General features: G+C 34.1%; 2 protein-coding genes and 1 pseudogene across 10 annotated transcripts; all 3 read left to right on the top strand.

Annotated features, from left to right (window-relative positions):
- The first annotated feature begins 2,314 nt into the window (after window positions 1–2,314).
- Window positions 2,315–19,912, top strand: LOC114730139 (tropinone reductase homolog). 5 transcript variants are annotated; one of them, XM_028917158.1, is made up of 5 exons: window positions 2,315–2,468; window positions 2,566–2,773; window positions 2,968–3,184; window positions 3,436–3,548; window positions 3,745–4,017. In XM_028917158.1, the coding sequence occupies exons 1-5, from the start codon at window positions 2,380–2,382 to the stop codon at window positions 3,910–3,912; spliced, it is 795 nt and encodes a 264-aa protein (XP_028772991.1). In that variant the 5' UTR covers window positions 2,315–2,379; the 3' UTR covers window positions 3,913–4,017. The 5 variants fall into 5 exon arrangements, with proteins under 5 accessions (XP_028772991.1, XP_028772990.1, XP_028772993.1 ...); XM_028917157.1 differs by lacking the exons at window positions 2,315–2,468; window positions 2,566–2,773; window positions 2,968–3,184; window positions 3,436–3,548; window positions 3,745–4,017 and adding exons at window positions 9,792–9,928; window positions 10,030–10,237; window positions 18,628–18,844; window positions 18,952–19,064; window positions 19,524–19,912; XM_028917160.1 differs by lacking the exons at window positions 2,315–2,468; window positions 2,566–2,773; window positions 2,968–3,184; window positions 3,436–3,548; window positions 3,745–4,017 and adding exons at window positions 9,792–9,928; window positions 10,030–10,237; window positions 11,455–11,671; window positions 11,782–11,894; window positions 12,106–12,411.
- On the top strand, window positions 14,657–16,602 carry LOC114730140 (uncharacterized). 5 transcript variants are annotated; one of them, XM_028917163.1, is made up of 5 exons: window positions 14,657–14,708; window positions 14,860–14,942; window positions 15,194–15,384; window positions 15,503–15,651; window positions 16,163–16,602. In XM_028917163.1, the coding sequence occupies exons 3-5, from the start codon at window positions 15,259–15,261 to the stop codon at window positions 16,203–16,205; spliced, it is 318 nt and encodes a 105-aa protein (XP_028772996.1). In that variant the 5' UTR covers window positions 14,657–14,708; window positions 14,860–14,942; window positions 15,194–15,258; the 3' UTR covers window positions 16,206–16,602. The 5 variants fall into 5 exon arrangements, with proteins under 5 accessions (XP_028772996.1, XP_028772999.1, XP_028772998.1 ...); XM_028917166.1 differs by lacking the exon at window positions 14,657–14,708 and having other exon boundaries at window positions 14,757–14,942; window positions 15,280–15,384; XM_028917165.1 differs by lacking the exon at window positions 14,657–14,708 and having other exon boundaries at window positions 14,757–14,942; window positions 15,270–15,384.
- A 221-nt stretch (window positions 19,913–20,133) lies between the features above and the next one.
- Window positions 20,134–22,921, top strand: LOC114730143 (tropinone reductase 1-like; annotated as a pseudogene).
- Window positions 22,922–24,882: the final 1,961 nt, after the last annotated feature.

Here is a 24,882-nt window from a genome sequence, read left to right as displayed (position 1 = left end):
ATATCCCAATCTAATCCTCCAAGAGACATAAAGAGAAGTATGGGAAAAGAGGATACACATGAAACCACGTTTTGGGACGTATGCATAGCTTTGAGAAAAGTGGAAGGAAGATGCTGAGATGTGAACTTCAGTGACAGAAACATTAACTGACCCTAAAAAGAAAACCTCCAATTACAGCTCAGGTGCATGCTGAGATTAGCGTCTTCATGAAATTGCCAAGGATAATTAGTATTTGCTCTGGGCATGCAGATTGTTTTTAATTTGGCAGCATGGTTCTAAAATGTTCAAGTCGTCATCATCATCATTATAATCAGAGCTGATGCAATTTTTAGTACATCAAATTTGTTCTCATTTTGATTTTAATCACTCAAGTTTTAAATCATATATTTGGGTTTCTCAAGCATTTTTCATTTAAAAACATTGGTTTCTATAATTTAATAAAAACTTGGATCATTTTGTTCATTAAAAAAACTAAAATTTATAGTTTGAAATTCAAGAGACTAAAACCAAAATTAGTGCAAATTTAAGGTACTAAAAATTATATTAACCATAATTACTATTTCTTGAACTTTATTTACCAAGATTGGTTTAAACTCTTGATTCAACAGAGATTAGTCTCAATCTTAAAATGATTTGAGGATGCTGAGTTATAGTAAAAAAAATTTGGATTGGGATTTTGCATGAGTCCCAATAATATAAACTTAGCTTCCTGTGAACCGGTGGGCTTTAGAAAGTTGGAAAAAAGCCAATGGGCTTTTAATTACACACTTATCGCAATGGAATTATTTGAACCAATAAGATTTAGGTTTAGTAAAAAACGATAACGTGATAAATTAAAGTTCAAATTCTTATCAAGTTACATGCCCACATTTAATGTCCCGACTTCCAACAAAAAGACACTGATAAATTCTTATTTTAATATATTATTTGATATTTTTTTGGGAATAATTATTAATTAAAGTGTGATAATTTTTATTGATTGTGGATATTTTGAATTAAATACTAAATGCATGAAATTATATATTTAAAAAGAAATCTTATCATATTTTTATCTCCACGTAAATAATTATTTTAGACTTTATGATAGTATCTCAATTTATTTTTTACAGGCCTCGAAAGAGGAAATAAATAAAAAGGAAAACTGGAAGGAAAAAGAAAAGAATTTAAAAGAAAAAAAGAAAGAAACAAGAGACGCAAGCCCACCATTATGGGCATCACAGGATTAGGAGTGGGGACGGACATACACAGCCGCACGCATAACAATTTTCATATCCTCTTGTCAGACACCTGTACGTAAAAACAGAAATGGAATTATTTGAGCGTACCAAAAAAGATGGAGAATGAAGGTTTTAAAAATATTAAAAGAATAGTATTGAAGGATCGAATTTTTAAGCTAAATTAATTATTAAGCAAAATTTAAAATTTATTATAATTACGAGTTTTCATCATTTACATAGTGTTTTGAAAATTGAGCTGGACCGAATGCTCCAACGATTAGTCCAACTTGGGGATGACATGTTTTCCGGACAAAAGTTGATTTAGAAGTCGGGCCAGATTAACCAGACCCACATTCGGCCCAGGCCCATTCCAGGATTCAATAACGAGACTGTCAGAGTGTTTTTAGGAGACATATTTCTAGCACAAAAGTAAGAATCCAGGAGGGGAAAAAAAAAAGAGAGCGAAGAAAATTTAACTGGCAGCAACGCAACAATAAGAAGAAGATAATGATATATGATGGAACCTTACTTCGATTGAGAAACGAAAAGGTAATTGTAGCTGCGTTTTGATTTTTTGAACCATGAGACAGATTGTCGGGCTGGAGATCGAGACAAGGGAAACGAACGTAGAGGAAGCATTAATTATCCACTTACTAACTAATATGAAATGCCATTGTACCAATAGCAATGAACAAAAGAAGCATTTATTCTGGTATCTATACTTTTTTTTTGAAATCTTAATTAAATCCTTGACTTTGCAGCACCGTCTCAATATAACCACACAAATATCGGGATTTGCATTGGATGCTCATTGGATCAGATCTTCCGATCTGAACGGTCTAGATTTAATTTATTTTTATTTTTATTTTTTAAAAATAATTATTTTAATAAATATATGATAAAAATAAAGATAATCTTTTAACTATTATTATTTTAAAAAAATAATTTTTTTTGTTTTAAAATAATTATTTAAAAATATTAAATTTAGACTATCTAGATTAGATTTGAACGGTCCAGATTGTTCATGAAGCGCTGTGATAAGCACTAAATGCAGATCCCAAGTATCGTGTCCGTGCAGTTGATATCACGAGGACCTCACAGAAGTTGGCAGGTTTTATTATTGTTGGCTCTCACCATCCACTCCAGGGGATCCATAGAGAAAATGAGTGAGACAAAACTGATTTGCAGAGACAAGAGATGGTCGCTGAGTGGGATGACTGCTCTGGTCACCGGAGCAACCCGAGGCATCGGGTAACTTGTCATTATTTCCATTTCATTCAAACTTGATCTCTGTTCATTTCATTCCCTACTTTCTGCTGCTGATTTAAGTTTATTGATTTGGATATAGGCATGCCATTGCAGAAGAACTGGCAGAATTTGGAGCAGCTGTGCATATATGTTCCCGTAACCAAGCAGACATCGATATGTGTTTGAAAGAATGGAGAAGTAAAGGATTTAGTGTTACTGGATCAGTCTGTGATGTGTTCTCAAGTCACCAGCGCCAAAATTTAATGGAAACTGTTGCCTCCATTTTTCCTGGAAAGCTTAACATCCTTGTAAGCTTCTCTCAGTCTCTTGATTGTTTAATTTGTGGGAAAGTTAAAGATTTCATTCTAAGGACTACAAATTCTCAAAATGTCAATCTGGTTAGTTTGTGTTTTTCAAGTGTCTATTTGTTATCCTTTGGACATGATGATATTTCTTTCCTAAATTGGCGATTAAATTGACTTCAAGAGTTTTCTTCTGTTAGATAAACAACGCTGGGACAATCATATATAAGAAAGCCACAGATCAAACTGCTGAAGATGTATCCACTCTTATGGGCACCAATTTTGAATCTGCTTACCATTTGAGCCAACTTGCACATCCACTCCTTAAAGCTTCAGGATATGGTAACATCATAAATATCTCCTCCATTGTGAGTGTGAAAGCTATGCCTCTTGTTTCAGCCTGTGCAGCATCCAGAGGTATATTTTTGCAAGGAACCATACTACTTAGATCTTGTTGGTTGTTACTCCATGGAATAAATTTGTACTTGTGTCATAATTTTGCCCTGTTTTCCATTGACGGGGAGCTAACTGATAATGAACCAGGAAGTTTCAGGAAGGAATAAGTGCATTTCTAAGATTCTAGGACATAGTAGTTGATATGTCTAATTCCGAATTCCAAGCATTACATTTCCTCTGCCTTTACTCATTATCTCTGTAATTTTATTCAGGAGCTATGAATCAAATCACCAAGAACTTGGCTTTTGAATGGGCAAAGGATAATATTCGTGTAAACGCAGTTGCACCAGGAACTATTATGACCTCGCTTTTGGAGTCTAGCTTGGTATAAAATTACAAGCAGATGTCTAATTAGTTCATATCTATGTTGAGGCAGATCACTAGTATATATCTGCACTCAGTTGTGATCAGTATTTAGTATTATCTTGCCAGTTTTCAAAAGTATTGTCATATTTTTCCTTCCTCCATATGAATTCATGTTAAGTGAGAATTGATGCTCAATATGTCTGATCTTCTTGCAGAAAGAACCTGGCGGAGAAACTGCTGTGAATTCTATTGTATCTCAAATTCCTATGAATCGCACGGGAGAGCCTAAAGAGATATCAGCGCTAGTTGCTTTCCTTTGCCTTCCTGCTGCTTCATACATCACTGGTCAAATTATATATGCAGATGGAGGTTTCTCTGTTTAAATAACGGTCCTTTTTTATAAATTTTCTCTAGACATCAGGGTAGAAACAAAAACTTCTTCATAATAAATACTCAATTGGCAAATACTACCTTCAGTCCTTAACATAGGACTACGTTTGACTTTTATTTTGGTCTTAAATATAAGACCTCAATCCACTATGTATCTCATATTTATGTATTTTTTTTCAAGATAGTCCTTATAATAATTGTAGTCCTAACCAATATAGTTTATTAGTAAAGATATTTTAGGAAAGACAACGTCTATTTATTACAAATAACTAACTTAACTTCTTTTCTTATTGTCCTCAAATTAGTTAACTGGATCTTATAATTAGGATCGGAGGTAGTATTATCTTTTAGTTAAGATATTGGAGGTCTCCACTTTTTTTTTTTTTTTTTTGGGTCAAAAAAGTCAATTTTATTAATAGTCAAAACAAGAATACAAACACCAATAGCCGAAACACTCAAAGAAAACTTAAGATACAACCTAACACACAAAAAAACTCACATAAAAACAAGCAAAAACACCGGCCTAAAAAAACAAAGAACAGACTCTTAACCAATACCTGATCTAATCTCCTCCACGGGCTCCAATAATTCCAAGTCCTTCCTCAGCAGCTCGATCAGAGAGGTTGGTGGTTTTGACAACCATCCTTGCGGTGCCAATCCTCCCATAGTTTGAGCTGCCAGCCAATCAGCAGCACAATTCCCATTCCTAGCTACTAAAGTAACCTCCACATCCTTATACTGTGAAGTTTTCAACAACCTGATACACTTCATCACCACATCCTCACAAAACCACTCACAGCCTTTTAACTCCTCCCTTTTCACTTTATAGAGTAATTCCTGGCAATCCATTTCAATCATCAGTCTCCCTCCCCACCATAGGTCTCTATTTTCCAGAGCTTCAAGTAGGAGGTCTACACTTTGTTTCTCCCGAATATGTGCGTTTTCTGGTGCATTTTTATCATGTGGAATGACAAGCTGATATCTGTTTTCTTCAGGAAAACCAACTCTATTTTAATGTTAAACTTGTTGCCCTTTTGAAGTCCTTTCCTCCATCTCATTAAATTTACCCTCAATCCTATCTAATGCTCTAAGAGACAGAGAACTACGGGAAAAGAGGATGAAACCACATTTTTAGACGTGCATAGCTTTGGGAAAAGTGGAAGGAAGATGCTGAGATGTCAACTTCAATTACAGAAACATTAACTAACCCCAAAAAGAAAACCTTCAAACGCCATGGGCTTGCACACGGGAGTGTTTGGACAATCTAAATTATGGTTCGAAAAATAGTTTCTGGAAAAAAAAAATTTTGAGAATAGATTTTAAAAAAATAGTTTCTAAAAAAATGATTTTGATAAAATGAAAGAATTTGGATAGTTATTATAAGAAGTATTTTTTCAAATGCAAATTATCAAAAGATATACAAGTTAATATGATAATTATATAAAAGATAGATTTTAATTTACATTTTCATTTGAAGTAATAAATTTACTAATAATTTTTTTGCCAACGTAATAAATGATATTAAAAAATAATTAATTAATTGTTAGTATGTATGTATATATTTATAAAAATATAAAATTATATATGTTTTTAGAAAATTGAATTTTTTGCCAACAGAAAAATATTATTCTAACATTATAAGCATGAAAAATTACTCAGCGTAAACTATTTCGAAAGTTGGAAATTACTCATGTCCACGTGTCAGGATACCTACTGACCCTAACACGCTTGGGGTCTGACCACGGAAACCCATCCTTCTGCACCCGTAATGATTTTCAACCACCAGTTTTTAGTCCTCATAAGCCAAATGTTTAAGGTGCTTGGATGATTTGGATTCAAATCATGGTTTGAGGCTCAAAAGTGCTTCTTGATGGTTTAATTCTTTTAACTTTTCAAGAACAATGGCAAGCTCATTCTGCTATGGAAACAAGCTGAATAAAACCAAGACCGATAAGTTTAATAAATAATACCATCTCCAGTTCTTTATACTGGTTAATTAATTTAAGTAGATTAAAAAATTAGTTAAGTTAATTATTTGTAATAAATAGGTATTGTCTTCCTTAAAATACCATCGCTGATCATGTGTATCAGCTAAAATTACCATTTCATGAAATCTTTAACATGCACAACTACTACAAAGATTACCTTAAAAAATAAATAAATATGAAAAACAAAATGAATTGAAATCTTATAGTTAAGAACAAAACTAGCTTCCAGAAGTGGTAATATTACTACATCTGGTATGTAATATAAGAGCTCATTTGACTTTTATTTTGGTCATAAATATAAGATTTTAATCCACTTTATCTTTTATATTTATTTTTAAAAAAAATATCCTTATAATAATGGTAATTCTAATTAGGGATGGAAACAGGCCAGGTTTGTCCTTAACAGGCCAGACCTATGGCCTGTAATAGACCTTTTTTTCTAGTTTGGGCCTGGCCTGTATAAAGGTCTAGCCTAGCTTGAGCCTGTTAAAAAGGCCTGTAATTTTAAAATTTTCAAAATGCATAAGCTAATAAAAAAAATGTAAAATATACATATTGCATAATAATTATTTATTATTATCTTTTATTTGAATTTTAATGTCATGAGTAATATTTTAAAACTTAATTACAGTTAATATTATTGAAAGCAAGTAATAATTATATATGAAAATTTAAAATAAGACTGGATATAAATATAAAATAAAAATTAAAAATAAGATAAAAAAAACAAACCAGGTCAAGTCTGACAGGCCTAACAGGCTTTCCAAGAGGTTCAAACGTGACCTATTAGGCTAAACAAACTATCAAAAAGGCCTGTGCCTTTTTCTATTTTGAAAAAGGCCAGGCCACAGGCCCCTGACAGGCCGCCTAGCTTATTTTTACCCCTAATTCTAATCAATGCATTTGATTAGCAATAATATTTTAAAAAAATAATACCTATTTATTATAAATAACTAGTTTAATAGTTTTTATATTAAAGATCATTAGTTTTTATATTAAAAATCATGGTAGTATTTCTATTTAACTACATCAACAATAAATACACAGTTACACACATAATATACACCAACATAGTACCAAAAAGATGGAATCATGGAAAGGTGATGGTCTTAAGAAGTTTAAGGAATATCAGAAGCTAGGGTTCATATACTTTCACGCAAGCCGCCCAACAGCATTCAATGGGTTCAAAAAGTTTGATAGATCCTGCTCAGTGTATGGTTCCTCTGAAAATTCATAGCCCTGTTAGTTCAGCTTTCACCTTTCCTCATTCTCTCTCGCACCTTCTCGCAACCCCCACTGGGTTTAAGTTCAGGTTTTTCTCCTGTCTCTTGTATAATATCTTTTGTATGAATCACCATATTTGAGAACAACAACTTCTCAAAGCTCTTTTTTGAAAGAGTTTTAATCTCAAGATTTCTACCAATATCATGTGGTGAAGAAATTGTCCCGAATTTATGAGTGATATTGACAATTTGGTATCGGTTGCTCAAAGCAGTGGTTTTCAATGGGAGAGAGGTCTCTCATTTCTCTTTCCTTCTATTTTCTTTTATTTCTCATTTCAATTATTAAAATTAAAATTTGACATTATTGATTCCTTATAAGGAAGCTTGGCGTTCTGAAGAGGCATCAAGTATTATAATTTATTTTTCATAAACCAAGATATATTTCTCATAACATCTCTCTCAACTTTTTTTTCCTTCTGAAAGTTTATTCTATCTGTCTCTAAAATTTAAATATCTTTTACACTTGCTTGATATGAAGATGCCGTGTAGAATCTGATCATAATGACAATAACGTGAGAAGATCCCTGCAGGCTGAAGACGGGGCTTCGAAATAACCAATGTGATCACCCGCAAGTATTTAAAATTTGAAAAGGACATATATCTTACCCGCATTTCATGTTACAAGGACCTTCAGGTCAATAAATGTTACGAGGACCCCGCAGAAGCTGGGAGGTTTTATTAGGTCTATTTGGATTAGCAATTGAAAAAATAACTTATTCTTAATTTAACTTAAAAAAAGTGAAGTTAAGTAAAAATTAAATTGAGTGATGTGAATTATATTTGAATTAAATTTTATAAAAGTTGGTTTGTAAAAATTAGATTGGATAAAAAGTTGTGTGGATTATGATTGAATAGAAATAAATTTAGTTTGTACAATTACCAATATGGGTTTGAGTTTTATTAGATAATGAAAAATAATAAAAAATAAATTTTACATAATACAATAAGTTAAAATTGGTAAAGTTAATTTGTATAATTACCCAAATCAGTATGAGTGTTATAAAAAAATAATAAATTGTTAAAAAAATGAATTTACATAATATAATAAATTAAATTATTTAAATATGAAGAAGTGAAATTTCATGACTGAAATATATTTTAAAACATTAGAGGCATAACAAATTGTTGTAAATATATGGGAAACATAATTTGAATGGATAAAATAAATTAAAATTAAAATTTATGGTATTGTAACAAAGTTAAACAAAATAATATTACATAATTAATTAATTGAGAAGGAGGTTTGAGCGTATGGGGAACAAATGAGGAGGAGTGAGAAAAAAAGTAAAAAACTAATCATTTGATTCCATAAGCACGATTCTGATTTGAAAAAGCTCCCTCCATTTAGCTTACCAAAACGCATGATTTAATCTAATTTTTGGTCCTGAAGTGAAATGGCCAAAAGCTCTTTCAAACAGCCTCTCATTGTCCAAGCGGGCTTATGCTCAGACTAAAAAGGTATTTGGATGAAACCAAACCATGGTTTGGAGAATAGTTTCTGAAGAATAGATTTTGGGGAAAATAAATTTTATGAAGAATAGATTTTGTGAAAAAGTGATTCTGAGAAATGAGAGTGTTTGGATAGTTGTTATCAGAAGCACTTTTTATATATACAAATTACTAAAAAAGACATAAGTTAATATGATAATTACATAAAAGATAGATTTTATGATATATTTTAATTTGAAAGAATAAAATTATTAATAATATATTTTTTTACCAACATAATTAATAATACATAAGATAATATAATTAATGAATAATTAATGTGTATATATATTTATAATATATAAGATTAATATGTTTATAAAAAATTAATTGAGAGATGTTAAAGTCATATTATTATTGAGATCTACTTTGACAGGCACAATCATATTCTCCAATTTGAGCCAGAAGCAGAATGGATTCACTTCTTCTGAAACCATGGTTTTGGGTTCCAAAACTATGATTTTGGCCCAAACCATTGTTTCAAATTATGACATCAAAATTAATACTGTTTGGATGACATTCCACCCAAATTATGGTTTTGCCTCCCAAACCATGGTTTTGAGAGTCACCCAAACAGGCTCTAAGTGACTTTTGGCCCAACAAACACTAATACAGACAGATTATTGTTCGGTCTTGTCAACGAGTGCAACAAATTAAAGTTGATTTGCAGAGACCAACAAGAGTTGGTCCAATTGATAAGGAATCAGCTCATAACTCACAAAGTCATGAGTTCAAATGCCGGTGATCTGTAAATACCTCTATAAGCACTTTTTGAGCCGGAAGGCATATCCTGATCCTGGTGAGTTTCTGAGACCTCACTCACCTAAATTTTTTTTGTCCCAAAAAAAAAGTTGATTTGCAGAGACAAGTGTAAAGTCTTACATGACGTCGTAATGCCCTGAGCTTTTGGAACTAGTCGGCCCCCAGTTTTTATGGCCTGTAACACTGTTTCTTTATACATAATAGGCCGTAGGTGACTCATAAACATACATCACATGGAAGCATTCAATTATAACCATATGCCTGTGCGTGTAAATACAAATACCACAAACGCTTCACAGACGCTTGTTGCCTCTTTTATATATATATATATATATATATATATATATGTGTATATATCACCCACTCCAAGGTTTCCATTGATTAGCAGAGAAATAAACAGAAATGGCTGAAGCGATACTGCTCAAAGACAAGAGATGGTCGCTGAGTGGGATGACTGCTCTTGTCACCGGAGCAACCAGAGGCATTGGGTTAGTTATCAGTTACTTCCATTTGGTTCAAAAGTTCTTTTCTATTTAATTTGGTCTGAGCATTTTCTATTACTGATTTATGTTCCTTGAGTTTGAAATAGGCATGCCATAGTAGAAGAATTGGCAGAATTTGGAGCAGTTGTGCATATATGTTCTCGGAACCAAGCAGACATCGACAGGTGTTTGACAGAGTGGAAAAGCAAAGGATTTAGTGTCACCGGATCAGTCTGTGATGTACTCTCTCGTCACCAACGTGAAAATTTAATGGAAACTGTTTCCTCCATTTTTCATGGAAAGCTCAACATCCTTGTAAGTTTCTCTCGTTTAGCGTCTGTCCGTCTCTGCTCTTTTCCTTCCATTCGCTTCTTCCTAATCTTGTTTTTGTTGTATTTGTCATTGTAATAACTCTAAGGAAGAGTGGAGGACTTGGTGATAATTTACTAAACCTGTAACTTCTGTATGCAAGCGATGATCTCATATTTCTCTGCTAAATTTCTGTTGGATCCGAGACGAAGCCACATGAAAATATATGTGTGAATTTGATCCTATGTCCAACTAAAGAGGCATTCTGTTAGGTTCTAGAATAAGAATTGGCCTGGGAGAAGGAAGAGAGGGAAAAGAACAGATGAGAAGGTAGAACAGAGATGTGTGATAGAAAGAGCCTAGAATCAGCATTTGAAATCCTAGGAGAGAAGAAGAGGGAAATTCCTTAATAATATATTTTCATTCATACCCTAATGTCATCATACAGTAGACTTAAATAGGCTGAAAATGTGATTGAAAATAAATGACTAATAACTTCCTGATAACCTCCTATATTCTAAAAAAAAGATTATCAGTAACTGACAATATCGGGAGCACCCAAACTGGTTCTACCAATAACTAGTATTTAAATAACCCCACTGTAATACTACATCTGTTTCTAATTATAAGAGCTAGCTGACTAATTTGAGGAGATTAAGAAAAAAGTTAAGTTAGTTATTTGTAATAAATATGTATTGTCTTTTCTAAAATATCCTTACTAATCAAATATATTGGTTAGAACTACCATTATTAGAAGGACTATCTTAGAAAAAAATACATAAATATAAGAGACAAAGTGAACTAGGTTTTTATATTTAGGACTAAAATAAAAATCAAACAAGATCTTCTATTAAGGACAGGAGGTAGTAGTCTGAAAGGATAACTGAAATATAAAACCACCCAAAACTGAAGATTAAAAATAACTAATTTGTACTACCCCTAACATTGGACTCTAACATTCAAAATTTCTTTTCTCGCCTAAATTTGACCCAGAGAAAATTTTAAGGTGAAGTTTCAGCCCAAGCTTAAACATTTTTTGAGTTTCAGCACTACTTCTATGCTTCTGTAATGGAGTTCTGTGAATGGATTTTTATAAAAACAGACTACAAGAGCTATGTTGATTCGTTAACATTTTCAAAGTTTCAATCGGTCGTTTACAAGATCATATTTCTTTCCTGAATGAACCATTTTCCATTGGACTTCGTTAAGATGTTTTCTGTTAGATAAACAATGCTGCCACAGTGATAGCCAAAGAAAGCACAGATTATACTGCTGAAGATGTATCAACTATAATGCAAACCAATTTCGAGTCAACTTACCATTCGAGCCAACTTGCTCATCCCCTTTTAAAAGCATCAGGATATGGTGCCATAGTAAATATTTCCTCTCTTGCGGGTTTGAAAGCTTTTCCTAATGTTTCAGTCTACGCAGCATCTAAAGGTAAATCTTCTTTTCTCCCATCAATCATCTGAGAGGTAATCCAATTCTATCAGATAATTGGATATTTTGACTGATACAAAATCTGCGCACACATATATAATTTGATTCAGGAGCCATAAATCAAGTCACCAAGAACTTGGCTTTGGAATGGGCAAAGGATAATATTCGTGTCAATGCAATAGCACCCGGAGCCGTGATGACCTTACTTTTAGAGGCTTGCATGGTATAAACATTAAACGCAAACCTGTATAAGCATCAGGCAAATCAGTTTCCTGCACTTGCATTCCTCATTTACTTTGGATTTCTTGCATACTGCTATATATATATACTACTACATTTATATGTACTTTGCCACGTATTTATATATCAGGTCATAGTATTAATTAGTGAGACTTGGAACTGCTTGTAATGTGCATTGTAATTTGTCTTTTTAGGAAAAATCAAGAGGAGAGAATGCAGCAGATGTGATAGCATCGGAAATTCCTGTTGGTCGAATTGGAGAACCTAAGGACATTTCAGCTATAGTTGCATTTCTTTGTCTGCCTGCTGCCTCATACATCACTGGACAAGTCATAAGTGCGGATGGAGGCCAAACAGTTTAAGAAGTTTAGTATTCTGGTCACATGTCAGCCAGAATAAAATTGTCTGTTTTTCAGTCTTCAACCCTTATCTCTCTGTTACTGATTTGGAGATTTTCGTTGACTAAGTTGTTTTAAGCCGACTCATGGATGAAGAATTTTCATTAATTTTCTTTTTTCTGCATTATTAATTTATTATCCGTTCATCCCTATCAAGCCAGAATGCTTTAAGGGACGTACATGGAATGAAACCACTTTGTCTCACACGGATGGGTCTTTGAGGAAAGTGTGAGGATTGTTCTGAGATGTGAACTCCAATCACAGGAACAATAATTGACCCGAAAAAGAAGAACCTTCAATTGCGGCGCAGGAATATGCTGAGAGTGGAGAACATGAGCAGCATCATTTCCCACTTGATAACAGAATTTAGTATGCAGTTGAAAATAATGGAATTTATGCACTTCTGTGATATTTATATTTCTTTTTGGTTATAATTGATTTCCCTCTTATTACTACTCAAATACTTAATGGAAGACTTAATTAACTAATTTGAATAGATTAAGGATGCTAGTTAAATTAGTTGATACTACTATGATCCTAAATGATTATTAATGATACTACTCGTATCGTTAATATAAGATTTAATTAATTAATTTGAATAGATTAAAGAGATTAGTTAAATTATTTGATATGATATGTTTTTTTAAAACACCCTAATTATCTTCCTTAATTCTCTCCTTTTTTCTCCTACTTGATTATTATGGAGGGAATATCAAGAGGGTTAATCTAGAAAAAAATAGTAAACATCTGAAATAAGTTTTACATGTAGTACTTACATTAACTCTCAAATCAAGTCATTTATTCACAAGAGAAGTATGATTTTAGAAACCACATATATCTTCTTCATGCATATGAGTACTAATTAAGAAAATTTACTAACCCAAAACTCAATTTGGTACAAAAATGATCATGAATTATATGTCAAGATTTATAGAAGGGAAAATTGGAGATAAATTTCTCATTAAAAATTTAATTGACAAATAGGATGTAAGTACTTTGTGTAACTTAATTTTTATTGTTTGCAATTTAACTTTCTTTATGTGCAATTTTTTTTTGGGTGCAATAATCTTCCTTTGTGCGATATGTAACTCAATTTTTTTTTTGTGTAAATAAAGTTCTCTTATGTGCAAGTTGTCTTCCTTATATACACCAATTCATTATATCCAAATAGTTTTTAACAAATTATTTTCTCTTTATATAATTTACCTTTTTTGTGCAATCAATCACCCTAAAAACTATTTACTAATTAAATTTGTAAAATTTGTTTGTTTTTTTAATTTTTTTCCCTGACAACGTTGGGCTTAGCAACAACACCACCGGCGGTCACCCGCATCTCCATCTGGGCCTCACCGCTGCCTCTTCCCTCTTCATCTCCCCCACGATTAGGGGTGGAAATAGGCCAGGTCAGGCCAGGCTTTGCTCTTAACAGGCCATGCCTGTTTTGAAGCCTATTGGCCTGAGCCTGGCCTGTGGCCTGTTACAGGCTTACTTTTCAGCCTGAGCCTGGCCTGTATAAAGGCCTGGCCTGGCCTGAAGCCTGTTAAAATGCCTGTATTTTTAAAAAATTCAAATTATAATAATTTATTTTTTAAAAAAAGCTAAGATAAAAAAAAAACGTATATAATAATTTAATTTTTAGTCTTATCTTTTATTTAAATTTTAGTATCATAAGTACTATTTTAAATCTTAATTATAATTTATAAGAATATTATTGAAAACTAATTGTAATTATATGTTAAAATTTGGAATAAGACTACGTTTAAGTACACACAAAAAATTAAAATTAAGACAAATAAATAAAGAGGAAAAAAATACTAATTTTATAATGAATAAAGAGGGTATCATACTTAAATTAACATAATACGTAAGTTAGTTAATTTATCATTCTTGGAACCAAATTTTTCTTTCCTATTTTCTTTATATTTTTAAGATTTAAAAATCACATTATTTATTGATATTATTATTTTAAATTATATTTTTATCTTCACTTGTCATCTAAACTTCAAAATTTAAGAAAAGATCAAGCTATTAACTATATATTAAAATTAAAAAATAAATTAAAAGAGCACATTAACAATAATAGTATTAATTAATTTTTTTATATATTATGATTATAAATTCCTGACAGGTCCAGGCCGGCCTAACAGGCTTAACAGGCTTTTTAAAAAGCCTAAACCTAGCCTATTTAACTAAACAGGCCTTCAAACAGGCCTGAGCCTGTCTTTTTTGAAAAACAGGCCAAACCAGGCTAGGCTAAATACAGGTCAAGCTATAGGCCCCTGACAGGCCGCCTGGCCTATTTCCACCCCTACCCACGATCATCAACCTCCTCCCTAGGCTCCAGCGAAGTCTGTCTTCTCTGTTCCAATTCCCTCGTTAGATTGCTGACTGCAGAAAAGGTACCATTAACTTCTCTTCCTGCCGCTGTAGAATCAGAGACGGAGAGAGCTAAAAACTTGATAGGCTTGCTTCCACCGGAAGTTCAAGATATTATAAATATAGAATCTTCAAAATCCTTGTAACGAGGCGACGCAGCTTCTTGTCTTCCAGGATTAGCAGTGGTGTTGTCAGAAGAAGGCGCTTTCAAGAGGCAGCAAGGCTCACCTGCAATGAAATCGCAATAAGAAATTAAGGTCCAACAAAGTCATTGTAGATTAGAAAAATGACACTTCTCGGCTTTGGTTTTTTTTACCCCCTACTGAATTGATCTTAGATGCATTTCTTTATATTTTTCGCGATCAAGTTTCTTTTTTGGCATTGCATTATTAAATAAGCCCGCTATCGGATCAAACGGGCCCTTATTTTTATTTTCTTTTAAGCGAGCACTTGAAATTTGGCCCTGCAGAGTCGAGTCGAGTCAATCCCTATTGCTAACTGAACGCAGGAATTTGGATGGATGGTCTATATTGTTTGAGAAATTGCATTTGATAGGCACACATATTCGACGATATGAATCCTAGGTCATTGCAAACGTTGGTTATGGGAACTGGAGTCATCTTGGGTGGGATTCTTACTCTCAACCTGGCTTCTACTGTTACTCTCAAGACCCTTCATCTTGTATCTGAGAAAAAACGGGTAAAAACTAGCTAAGATTCATGTCTTTCGGGAGTTTTTCTAACTGTTCCCCCTCCGGTTTTGATTTGCTTTTGTTCCCTTCACAAATGAGACGTTTGAGAATGTGGGTTTTGTGCAGAAAAAGGTTGCTTTGCCTTGCATGGCTTGTAGAGGGAAGGGGTTTTATATATGCAAGCTGTGCAAAGGAAATTCCACCATTGAATGGTCCCCTTTGTATGACCCTATTGCCATTAATCCTTGCCTTTGTCCTACTTGCGAGGGAAATAGGTTAGCTCTTTAATTTCCTGATTCCCTTTTCTTTTGCTTCTCCTTGATATGCAAATTTGCTTATTCCTATGTTGAATACTGGGGAAAGAATTTCCTCCATGTCTCACTATACTTGCTGAGTTCTGTAACGTAAGAAACAGATCATTTCATATCGAAAGTACTTCGACGCAATCCAATTATTTGGTGTCAAATTGATTAGAATTATAGAAAGTGATGATATAATCTTCTTCTCGTGGAAGAGTTAACGGTGGGATGCTGAGTTATAAAATTTGTCTAAATATTATCAGTGACCTCATGGCAAAGCTAACTCCTTGTGGACATTACTTAGACTCCTGTTCCCTGATAACTGATTTATGAATATAAACTGACTCTCCGAACGCTTAGAATTCAGTTAACTTGAAAGCTATGCTTTCTGTTGATTCTGTCGATGAATTTGAGATTAATGTGTTCTGCACCATCCTTTGTTATATAAACTGTTTTTGTTTTCCAATGGTTATACATGGTATTGCAGGGTGCAACGCTGTCTAAACTGTCTAGGAAAGGGCTACGATTGATCCGTTTAGACATGCTGCATTGTTTTATGTTCCAGTGGACGGTGATTTTCTAAGTGAGTGACTTGCCTTTAACTTGAAAGTTTATCCCTACTCAGTTACCTGTTGCCTATTCCTATGCCATGAAGACTCTATTTTGATATTTTCACTGTTTCTGTTTAAGGATTAAGGAAGCACCAAGCTCCGATGTTGGACAAACCTTCATTATGCACCAAATTCTTTACGTTAGATTAGTTTACCGAGGAAGATGTTCACACTATTGTCTGCAGTATCGTACTGTCATGATTGAACATATTTCTGTTTATGTATTGATTTCCTCAAGGTATGGCTTATTAACACGATCTCAATCTCCATCTCTCCTACTCTAATTTAACTTCCTCAATGAGGACCCGTTGTAATTTTTTCGGTGTTAAATTTTCTTACGCCGAGTGCTTCTTCATACACTGGAAATAGATAGTTGTTGTTTTTTTTTTTTATTCAAACGAGGGCTTACTTAAGGCCTAAAACAAACTAAGAGACTACCCTATAGAGGAACTCGGACCAAGAGCTTCTTTATCCACCAGCGATCGAAGGTTCTGTGGACGTGAGACCCAAAGGTTGGTGGAGGAGAACCCATGCCAGAGCATCTGCCAAAGAATTCTTTTGCCTAGATATATGCATCAAAGATAGTTGGTTCTTTTTTTTTTTGCCACAGAAAGGTAGTTGGTTCTAATTGTTACAAGCAACTGTCTTTTTTTTGTTCTGGCCTCGCTTAGCCCAACTAGCCAATTTTGGACAAGAAAACAAAAAAATTAATTGATGGAGTATTTCGCCCAAAATAAAAGTCTATGGGGTCTAAAACTAATTGTAGATGTTGAGGAGATAAATTCCAAAATGTTCTGAATGAGAGAAATCCTTTGTAGATATTGAGGAGATAAATTCCAGAATTTTCCGAATCAAAGAAATCCTTCGTATTATTATAGCCAGAAAAGCTGGGCCGTGGCGTTTCCAAAGATCCAAGGCATCATATCATATAACATCACCAAAGACTTTACAAGAGTTTGTTTCTTTCTATAATCGGCCTGCACTTGCATTTCGTGACTCATAATGTTTTCGGTTAGCCAAGCTTTCACTATCACTGTCTTACCATGGTCTGGTATAATTTTTTTTTTTTTCAAATTAAATCCTAGCCTGACGGCATACAATCGATATGAAAATTTATATGACAAAAAAGTGTTTTATATTCACACTGTGTTCTTCGAATATCATCAAACATATAGAAAGTGGTGAATGCTTTGTAAAAGGCATTAGTAATAAATTATAAATAATATGAAGCATATCTAGTATATAAATAAAATAATTAAATCAGGGAAGGATGCTAGAGTTTAAGAAAATTTGATGTTAGAACTAATGAGAAATAAGTTTGAACTTGAAGATTTCTTCCATCGATGTTGATTTACGAAGTATCTTACTCTTCTAGGATAACTTATGCGGTCCTAATACATTCTCCACTGTCGTCCAATCACTTGGAGATCCGAATCTACTGATCAGCATCAATAACACTATCACGGTGGTCCTGCTCTTGGAAGCCATTGTATTGTATTGTTTTGTCAAGATTCACCGTTGTCCACCCAAAAAAAGAAAAAAGCTTCACTGTTTCACTATAGTTTAGCGAATAGGGCAAGTGCAGTAAGGCTCGTTCCAACCACCACGTCAACTTTTTTGCAACTTGTCCACTTAATTTTAGTCACTTTCAAGCATTCATTTATAACCACATATATGCATCTTATGTTTGTTCATCTAAATATGAATACCACAAACACCTCACAGACACTTGTTGGTTTATCACCCCCTCCAAGGTTTGCATTGATTAGCAGAGAAATAAACATAAATGGCAGAAGCGGTACTCAAAGACAAGAGATGGTCGCTGAGTGGGATGACTGCTCTTGTCACCGGAGCAACCAGAGGCATCGGGTTAGTTATTAGTTACTTGCATTTGATTCAAAGTTCTTTTCTATTTGATTTGGTCTGTGCTTTTTCTGATACTGATTTATGTTTGTTGAGTTGGAAACAGACATGCCATAGTGGAAGAATTGGCAGAATTTGGAGCAGCTGTGCATATATGTTCACGTAACCAAGCAGACATCGATATGTGTTTGAAAGAATGGAAAAGCAAAGGATTTAGTGTTACTGGATCAGTCTGTGATGTGCAGTCTCGCGACCAACGTCAAAATTTAATGGAAACTGTTGGTGTCGTTTTTCATGGAAAGCTCAACATCCTCGTGAGTTATATATCTATGAAATCATGTTTTCTTCTATGCGTAGCAGAAAAAGATATATTTAGTTATTTTTATAAGTGGGGAATTGACTTTAGTCTCTACTAGTTATCCTTATCTTTGAGACATGATCATGTTTTAGTGGATTTCATCCAGTGATTTCGTTTTAGATAAACAATGCCGGGACAAGTGATGTTAAGGAAAGCCTGGATAACAAAGCTGAAGATATATCAACTATGATGAGCACCAATTTTGAGGCTACTTACCATTTAAGCCAACTAGCACACCCTCTTCTAAAAGCATCAGGAGATGGTGCTATTGTAAATATCTCCTCCATTTCCAGTGCCAAAGTGCTGCCTCTTGTTTCAGCCTATGCAGCTTCCAAAGGTAAATATACCTTCTTTTTCTCTCATCAATCGTCTGCTTCACCTCTGACTGATAACCTAATTACCTGAATACTTTGATACGACACCTGCAAATTTAATTTGATACAGGAGCCATAAATCAAATCACCAAGTACATGGCAAAGGAATGGGCCAAAGATAATATTCGTGTCAACGCAATAGCAGCTGGAACTGTGATGACCGTACTTTTAGAGTTTTGCATGGTATAAGCATACCAGTTTCCTGCACTTATGGTCCTCTATTATTTCACGGAAGCTTGCATGTTGCGGTATCTACAATTATATTTTAGTATTCTCATGTTGGGACTTGAGAGAGCATACATGCTGAGGAGATTATTTTAGGCATTATGTTTCACTTGATTTCAAGAGTATGCATGTAAATGAGTTTGGAACCACATAAAACTTCCCTTTATAGACTACAAACACTTTGCATTTGTGTTTCCTATTATTTCATGAAAGCTTGTATATTATTCTAATATTGTCATGTTGGGACTTGAGAGAACATTACCTGTCAAAGAGATCCTAATTGGGTTTGAACTCTAAGGCATTAGATTCAAGGGTCTTCTTCTTTATAAATTTAAATCCTCTCTTCTGCATGTTAAATTATGTTATCCAATGAGACTTGGTACTGCTTATGATTCCCGTTTTAACTTGTTTTCTCAGGAAAAATCACCAATGGGAGAAAATGCAGCAAATGCTTTTGCGTCCCAAATTCCTGCTGGCCGAATAGGAGAGCCTAAAGAGATTTCAGGAATGGCTGCTTTTCTTTGCCTTCCTGCTGCCTCATATATCACTGGACAAGTTATATGTGTAGATGGAGGTTTCACTCTTTAAGTAGTTTAGCCTCATTTGTAGTTGCTTCAAGTCAGCCAGAAACTCCTACCACATATCATATGTAGGAGCTGGCCATGCTCAGTCAAGTTCACATTAGAAAGCTGCTGTTTTGTTATGTTGACAGCGTTTGAATTTATATTTCTTCAGTAATGACTTTAGTATCCAGACCTCTTCTTTGTTTAATGAAAATGTATAGCCCTAATATCCTTATTCACATGAACCTTTCTTAGCTTAAAGATTATAAACATACTACAACCTAACCAAATTGAGAAAGACTTGTCTTCAGTGTCAAATGGCAAATAATTTGTTCCAGTGACTTAAGTATCCTTTAAAGGTTCGATGTATTAAAGAAAAGTGTAGCAGTTTGAGTCATTCTTTCATCTCTCTAAAGGGGATTTATATTTTAACTTTTATCGCCTTCTAAATCAACGATGATAAAACAATGCACTGCTGGCTGTGAAACCTAACAATCCAAAATCTGCTATGAGGTGATTGGTTTCATTCCATAATATGTTCCTAATCATAATCAATGTTAGAAGAGTTTATTTGCATTGTCTGAGAAATATGTTGTTTGAATTTCACTGTCACTATCTTTGGAGAGACACATCATACGGTTAAGTAACTGTAAACAACCATGGAACACTCTACTATTTATAATCACATGTCAATCATTATTCAAGTATTCTATCATGGTAATAAAGAATTTAAAACCCAAACAACAATGATTTTCATGGTAAAAAGTTTGAAAAACAATTTCAAACTGTTGGCCACAATAGAAAATAACAAAACTCAATATTTACTGCTATGAATAAAAAATGACTTGTGATTGCGAAACTCCACAACACACTATCATGGTAAAAAAGATTTAAACATGATAGAAAAGATTCAACGTAATTCAAAGTATGTCAAAAGTAGGCTAGGGCATGTTCGAGACACAATACAATAACTCACCATAATCTCACTAAAACAAAGCATGCATGAAGCTCATCTCACTGGACCTGTCTAAACATACCCATTTAGTCCAAACATTTCCAACTCAACTATAATCCAATTCATAACTCATAAAGCCATTCAAACAGAAACTGCTGGTCTCTTTCTTTCTCCCCCGCTCCCCTCCTGTGCTCTAGTGCAAAGATCAACTTCAAAGACGAAAGGCAGTTACAGAGTGGGAAGCGGTGAGGCCTAAGTAAGTTGTCACTTATAATTTTGAGAGCAATCTATCACTTGGTTTGTACTTCCAGACTTTAACTGATCTTTGTTCACACCCCTCACCTATCGACTACTTTTAATGGCTTCTTTTGTTTGATTCTTGGGCTAATACACATTCTCAAATTCCAGCTCATTGGCATTCTGAATTAGTTCCAAAAGAAATAGATACAAGAGAGAAAGTACTTCGATTTTCTTAGGTCTCTGTGTGCTCTTAGGAATCTATTTGATTATATAAAGCTGACATCACGTCCAATATCATAAGAGTCCATTTTTATCTCTGGACTATGGTCCTATGATCTTTCACTATGTTGCTAACTTCCAAATCCAAGTGATTATGATTCACAAGCAAGCATTTAATCGTCACCACATGTTTCCATCAATAATATTACAACTACCAGATGCTATGATCTTTGTAAACAAGTGGACGTGTTGATTTCCTCTTTCAACATCACAACCAGCTCAAAGAAAGTGCAAGTTTTTTTTCTGCTATACACCACAACTCTTAGGATTCCATTGTTTGGCGACAAGAGAAATGAGCAAACCAAAGTTGCTCTGCAAAGACAAAGGGTGGTCACTGAGTGGTATGACTGCTCTTGTGACAGGAGGAACCCGAGGCATTGGGTTAGTTATTACTTAAAGTTAATTAATAGTTATTCTTTATTGATCTTTACTTTCTGCTTTGGATTAATTTTTTCTGTCGATTCAAAATTAGGTATGCCATAGTGGAAGAATTAGCAGAATTTGGAGCAGCTGTGCATATATGTTCACGTAACCAAGAAGACATTGATAAATGCCTAAAAGAGTGGGAAAGCAAAGGATATAGTGTAACAGGATCAGCTTGCGATGTACTATCTCACAACCAACGTGAGAATCTAATGGAAACAGTTGCCTCCATCTTTCATGAAAGCTCAATATCATGCTAGGGCTTCATTGATTAGCCTTCAGACATGATCATGATACTTCTTTACTAAACCGGTTGAGTTTCAAACTGTAAATTGTTTTTTCTCAGATTAGTAATGCTGGGACACTAATATATAAGGAAGCCAAAGATGGGACTGCTGAAGATATGTCAACAATAATGGGAACCAATTTTGAGTCAGCTTACCATTTGAGTCAACTTGCATACCCACTTCTAAAGGCATCAGGATGTGGTAGCATAGTAAACATATCCTCTACTTTAGGCGTGAAATCCTCCTCAAGTGTTTCAGTCTATGCAGCATCTAAAGGTATCTTTTCTTTTCCTCATTAATCATCAGCTTCACCTGAGAGTTATTTGACCTTTACCCATCTGCATAATTTTATTCAGGAGCTATGAATCAAGTCTCCAAGAACTTGGCATTTGAATGGGCTAAAGATAACATTCGTGTGAATGTTGTAGCACCAGGACCTGTGAAGACTGTGCTATTGGAATATTTTATGGTATACACACCAGAAAATATGTCCAAATTGTTTATGTATCTCATGAGTCATATCACTTGTCTATTTTCAAGTACAGTAGCAGATACAAGCTTTCAACTTGAATATCGTTATGGAAAACAAAGAAATCTTGAATAATTTTTTCCATTATCTACTACTATATTTGAATCACATTCCTCATGTTATCAAATGGTACTGGATGCTATGCTAAGTATTTATGTAATCTGCATTAATTCTAACTGTTCTTCTCACAGAATGTATCTAAAGGGAAAGATGTGAATAATAAAGCGTCAGACACTCCTGTCGAATATCGTGTAGAAGAGCCTAAGGAGATTTCAGCACTGGTTGCTTTTCTATGTTTACCAGCTGCTTCATACATAACAGAACAAATTGTATTTGCAGATGGAGGTTCCACATTGTAAAAAAAGGAAAAAAGCCGGTTTTGTCACTGCCGGGTTACCCTGTAAATTTCTACGATTGAAGCCAGCTATGAGAAACTCCAAATTAGTGACATGTTATTGGAATGTGTGTGTGGTTGTTGTTTGTACCTGTCACTCAACAGACGTTTGAATTCATCAGATTATGATCTTTCTTTCCTAACATTTCATCCATCCCAGCAGAAAGTTCCACACTAAGTTTAATCTTCAATTACTTCACCAAGTGGGAAACACCGAATTTTTCAGCTTGTCTTCTCTTGGATTTTCTGTCTGTTAAAGCTATGGATGAGAATAAGGCACTACAAAGATCAACAACAGGTTAAGTTATGGGTAGTGCTCCTCTGGTATGATGACCACACGTCTCATTCCCATTCCACAATCTACAACTACCTTTGAACAAGGCAACTGGCAACGTGTAGAATGAGTCTGACATCTTTGGATCTTAATTTTAAGGGGCGGTGAAATATTTCTTAGAAATAGAAATGAGAATATGAATGCGATGTGATGGAGTAAGATCAATGTATAGTCGCAGGAATCTTGACTATTTACATGGGAATAAGAACAGGATTTGTGGACTGAGTGTATTTGGTTGACTTATTTGCAAATTCCTTTAAAATTACACACGTTCCCAGCTTCCCAATAATTTATTGGAGCTTTGATGAGCAAGAACAACATAGTAATGATGTTTCGGAAAAGATAGCTGGTTAAACAGTTATCATAAGCTTTCTGTAATGAATGTATGTGTAAAATTCATTTTCATATGATAAATTTTTGTAACCACTATCAAGAGCTAACCATATCATTGCGTGGCTTGGTTGGATAAAATTTAATTTCTGTCCTGAAAGTTTTCTGGTAGAAAACTGTGTCTTGGAGATCATGTTAATCACATAAATCTTGGTTTAGCAGTCCCCTGGGCATTAATGATTCATTGCTAACTAAAATGGTGTGAAACTTGCATACAGGGATCCTCGTTGTGTGAAAATTACATATAAATTCCCTCCTATGTGAGAATTACATATCAATTCTTTGATTTACATGGTTTGCTTAGCAGGTCTTCATTGAGTTGTGCACCTTGTCTCATCTATCCTGTTTAGTTGAATGAAGTTTGTGTTCATGAGGGTTCGTTGGGAGGGACTGGTATAGAAAAGGCCTATGATAAAGGTATTATGTTGCTCTCTTATCCTTGGGTTGATTATTGTTAATTGATTTGTTTTGCTAGCATGTTGCCATTATTGTTATCTTCTTTTTTTAAAAAAAAAAATCAACAGACACTTCTATAAAACAAGTAGAATGATTACAACTTAAAAAGCCAGCTCACTACAATTACTTAATTTGAATAAAGCCCAACCAAACCAAAAAAGTTAGTCCCGCTATAATTGAAAGGAAAGGCAGCGAATAAACACAACTAACGAAATGTAACGAGGATCAGGAATTCGGTTAGCAGAAGGGGCTAGTCTCTTATAATATAATGAACTAAGCTTTGAATTCCCACTAGAATAGATATCCATATTTAGTGTCCGACAGTACCTCGAATATGATTGCTTTCAATAGGAGGATACCTATGCTCTAGCAAAAAAAAAAATATATAATGTGTTGGTGGGTGATCTATAAGTATTCTCTTCGTCTTAAAGTATACCTCGAGTCTAGTGAGCCTTCAGGACTCAACTCATAATTTTTTTCACAACTAAAAAAAATTGAAAAACAAACTGCAGGAAGAAAACGGAAATACATGCAACTAAAGATCTTCCAACTTCGATCCTATCCTGAACATCTTCCAACTTCGATCCTGTCCTGAACCACACAACACCAAACAAACTGATAAGAGGAATTTGTATAATCCTCGCTGGAAAGCAATTCCTCGGAAACCCGTGGTTGATTATTGTTAGTGGGTATCGCTGCTTTATATTGAATGGATTGGGTACAGTGTAGAGTTAGATTGATTTTGGGAGACTGATGACATGAGCTTTTAACTTTTTTTTTTTGGGCAAAGAAAGAGGCTTAATGCCCAAACAACAGCAACTAAAATATAATGCTCCAATACTTAATGAATATCCTAATTGCTGAGTTAATTTTAGTTTTAAATATAAGTATATTTTTCATATTTATTAATTTTTTAAAATTATTTT

This window comes from Neltuma alba, unplaced genomic scaffold, assembly GCF_004799145.2.
Source record: "Neltuma alba isolate B1F8T4 unplaced genomic scaffold, ASM479914v2 tig00012713_pilon, whole genome shotgun sequence".
Lineage (NCBI taxonomy): Eukaryota > Viridiplantae > Streptophyta > Magnoliopsida > Fabales > Fabaceae > Neltuma > Neltuma alba.
The sequence above is the reverse complement of the archived record's forward strand: the minus strand, read 5'-3'. Positions and strand labels throughout refer to the sequence as shown.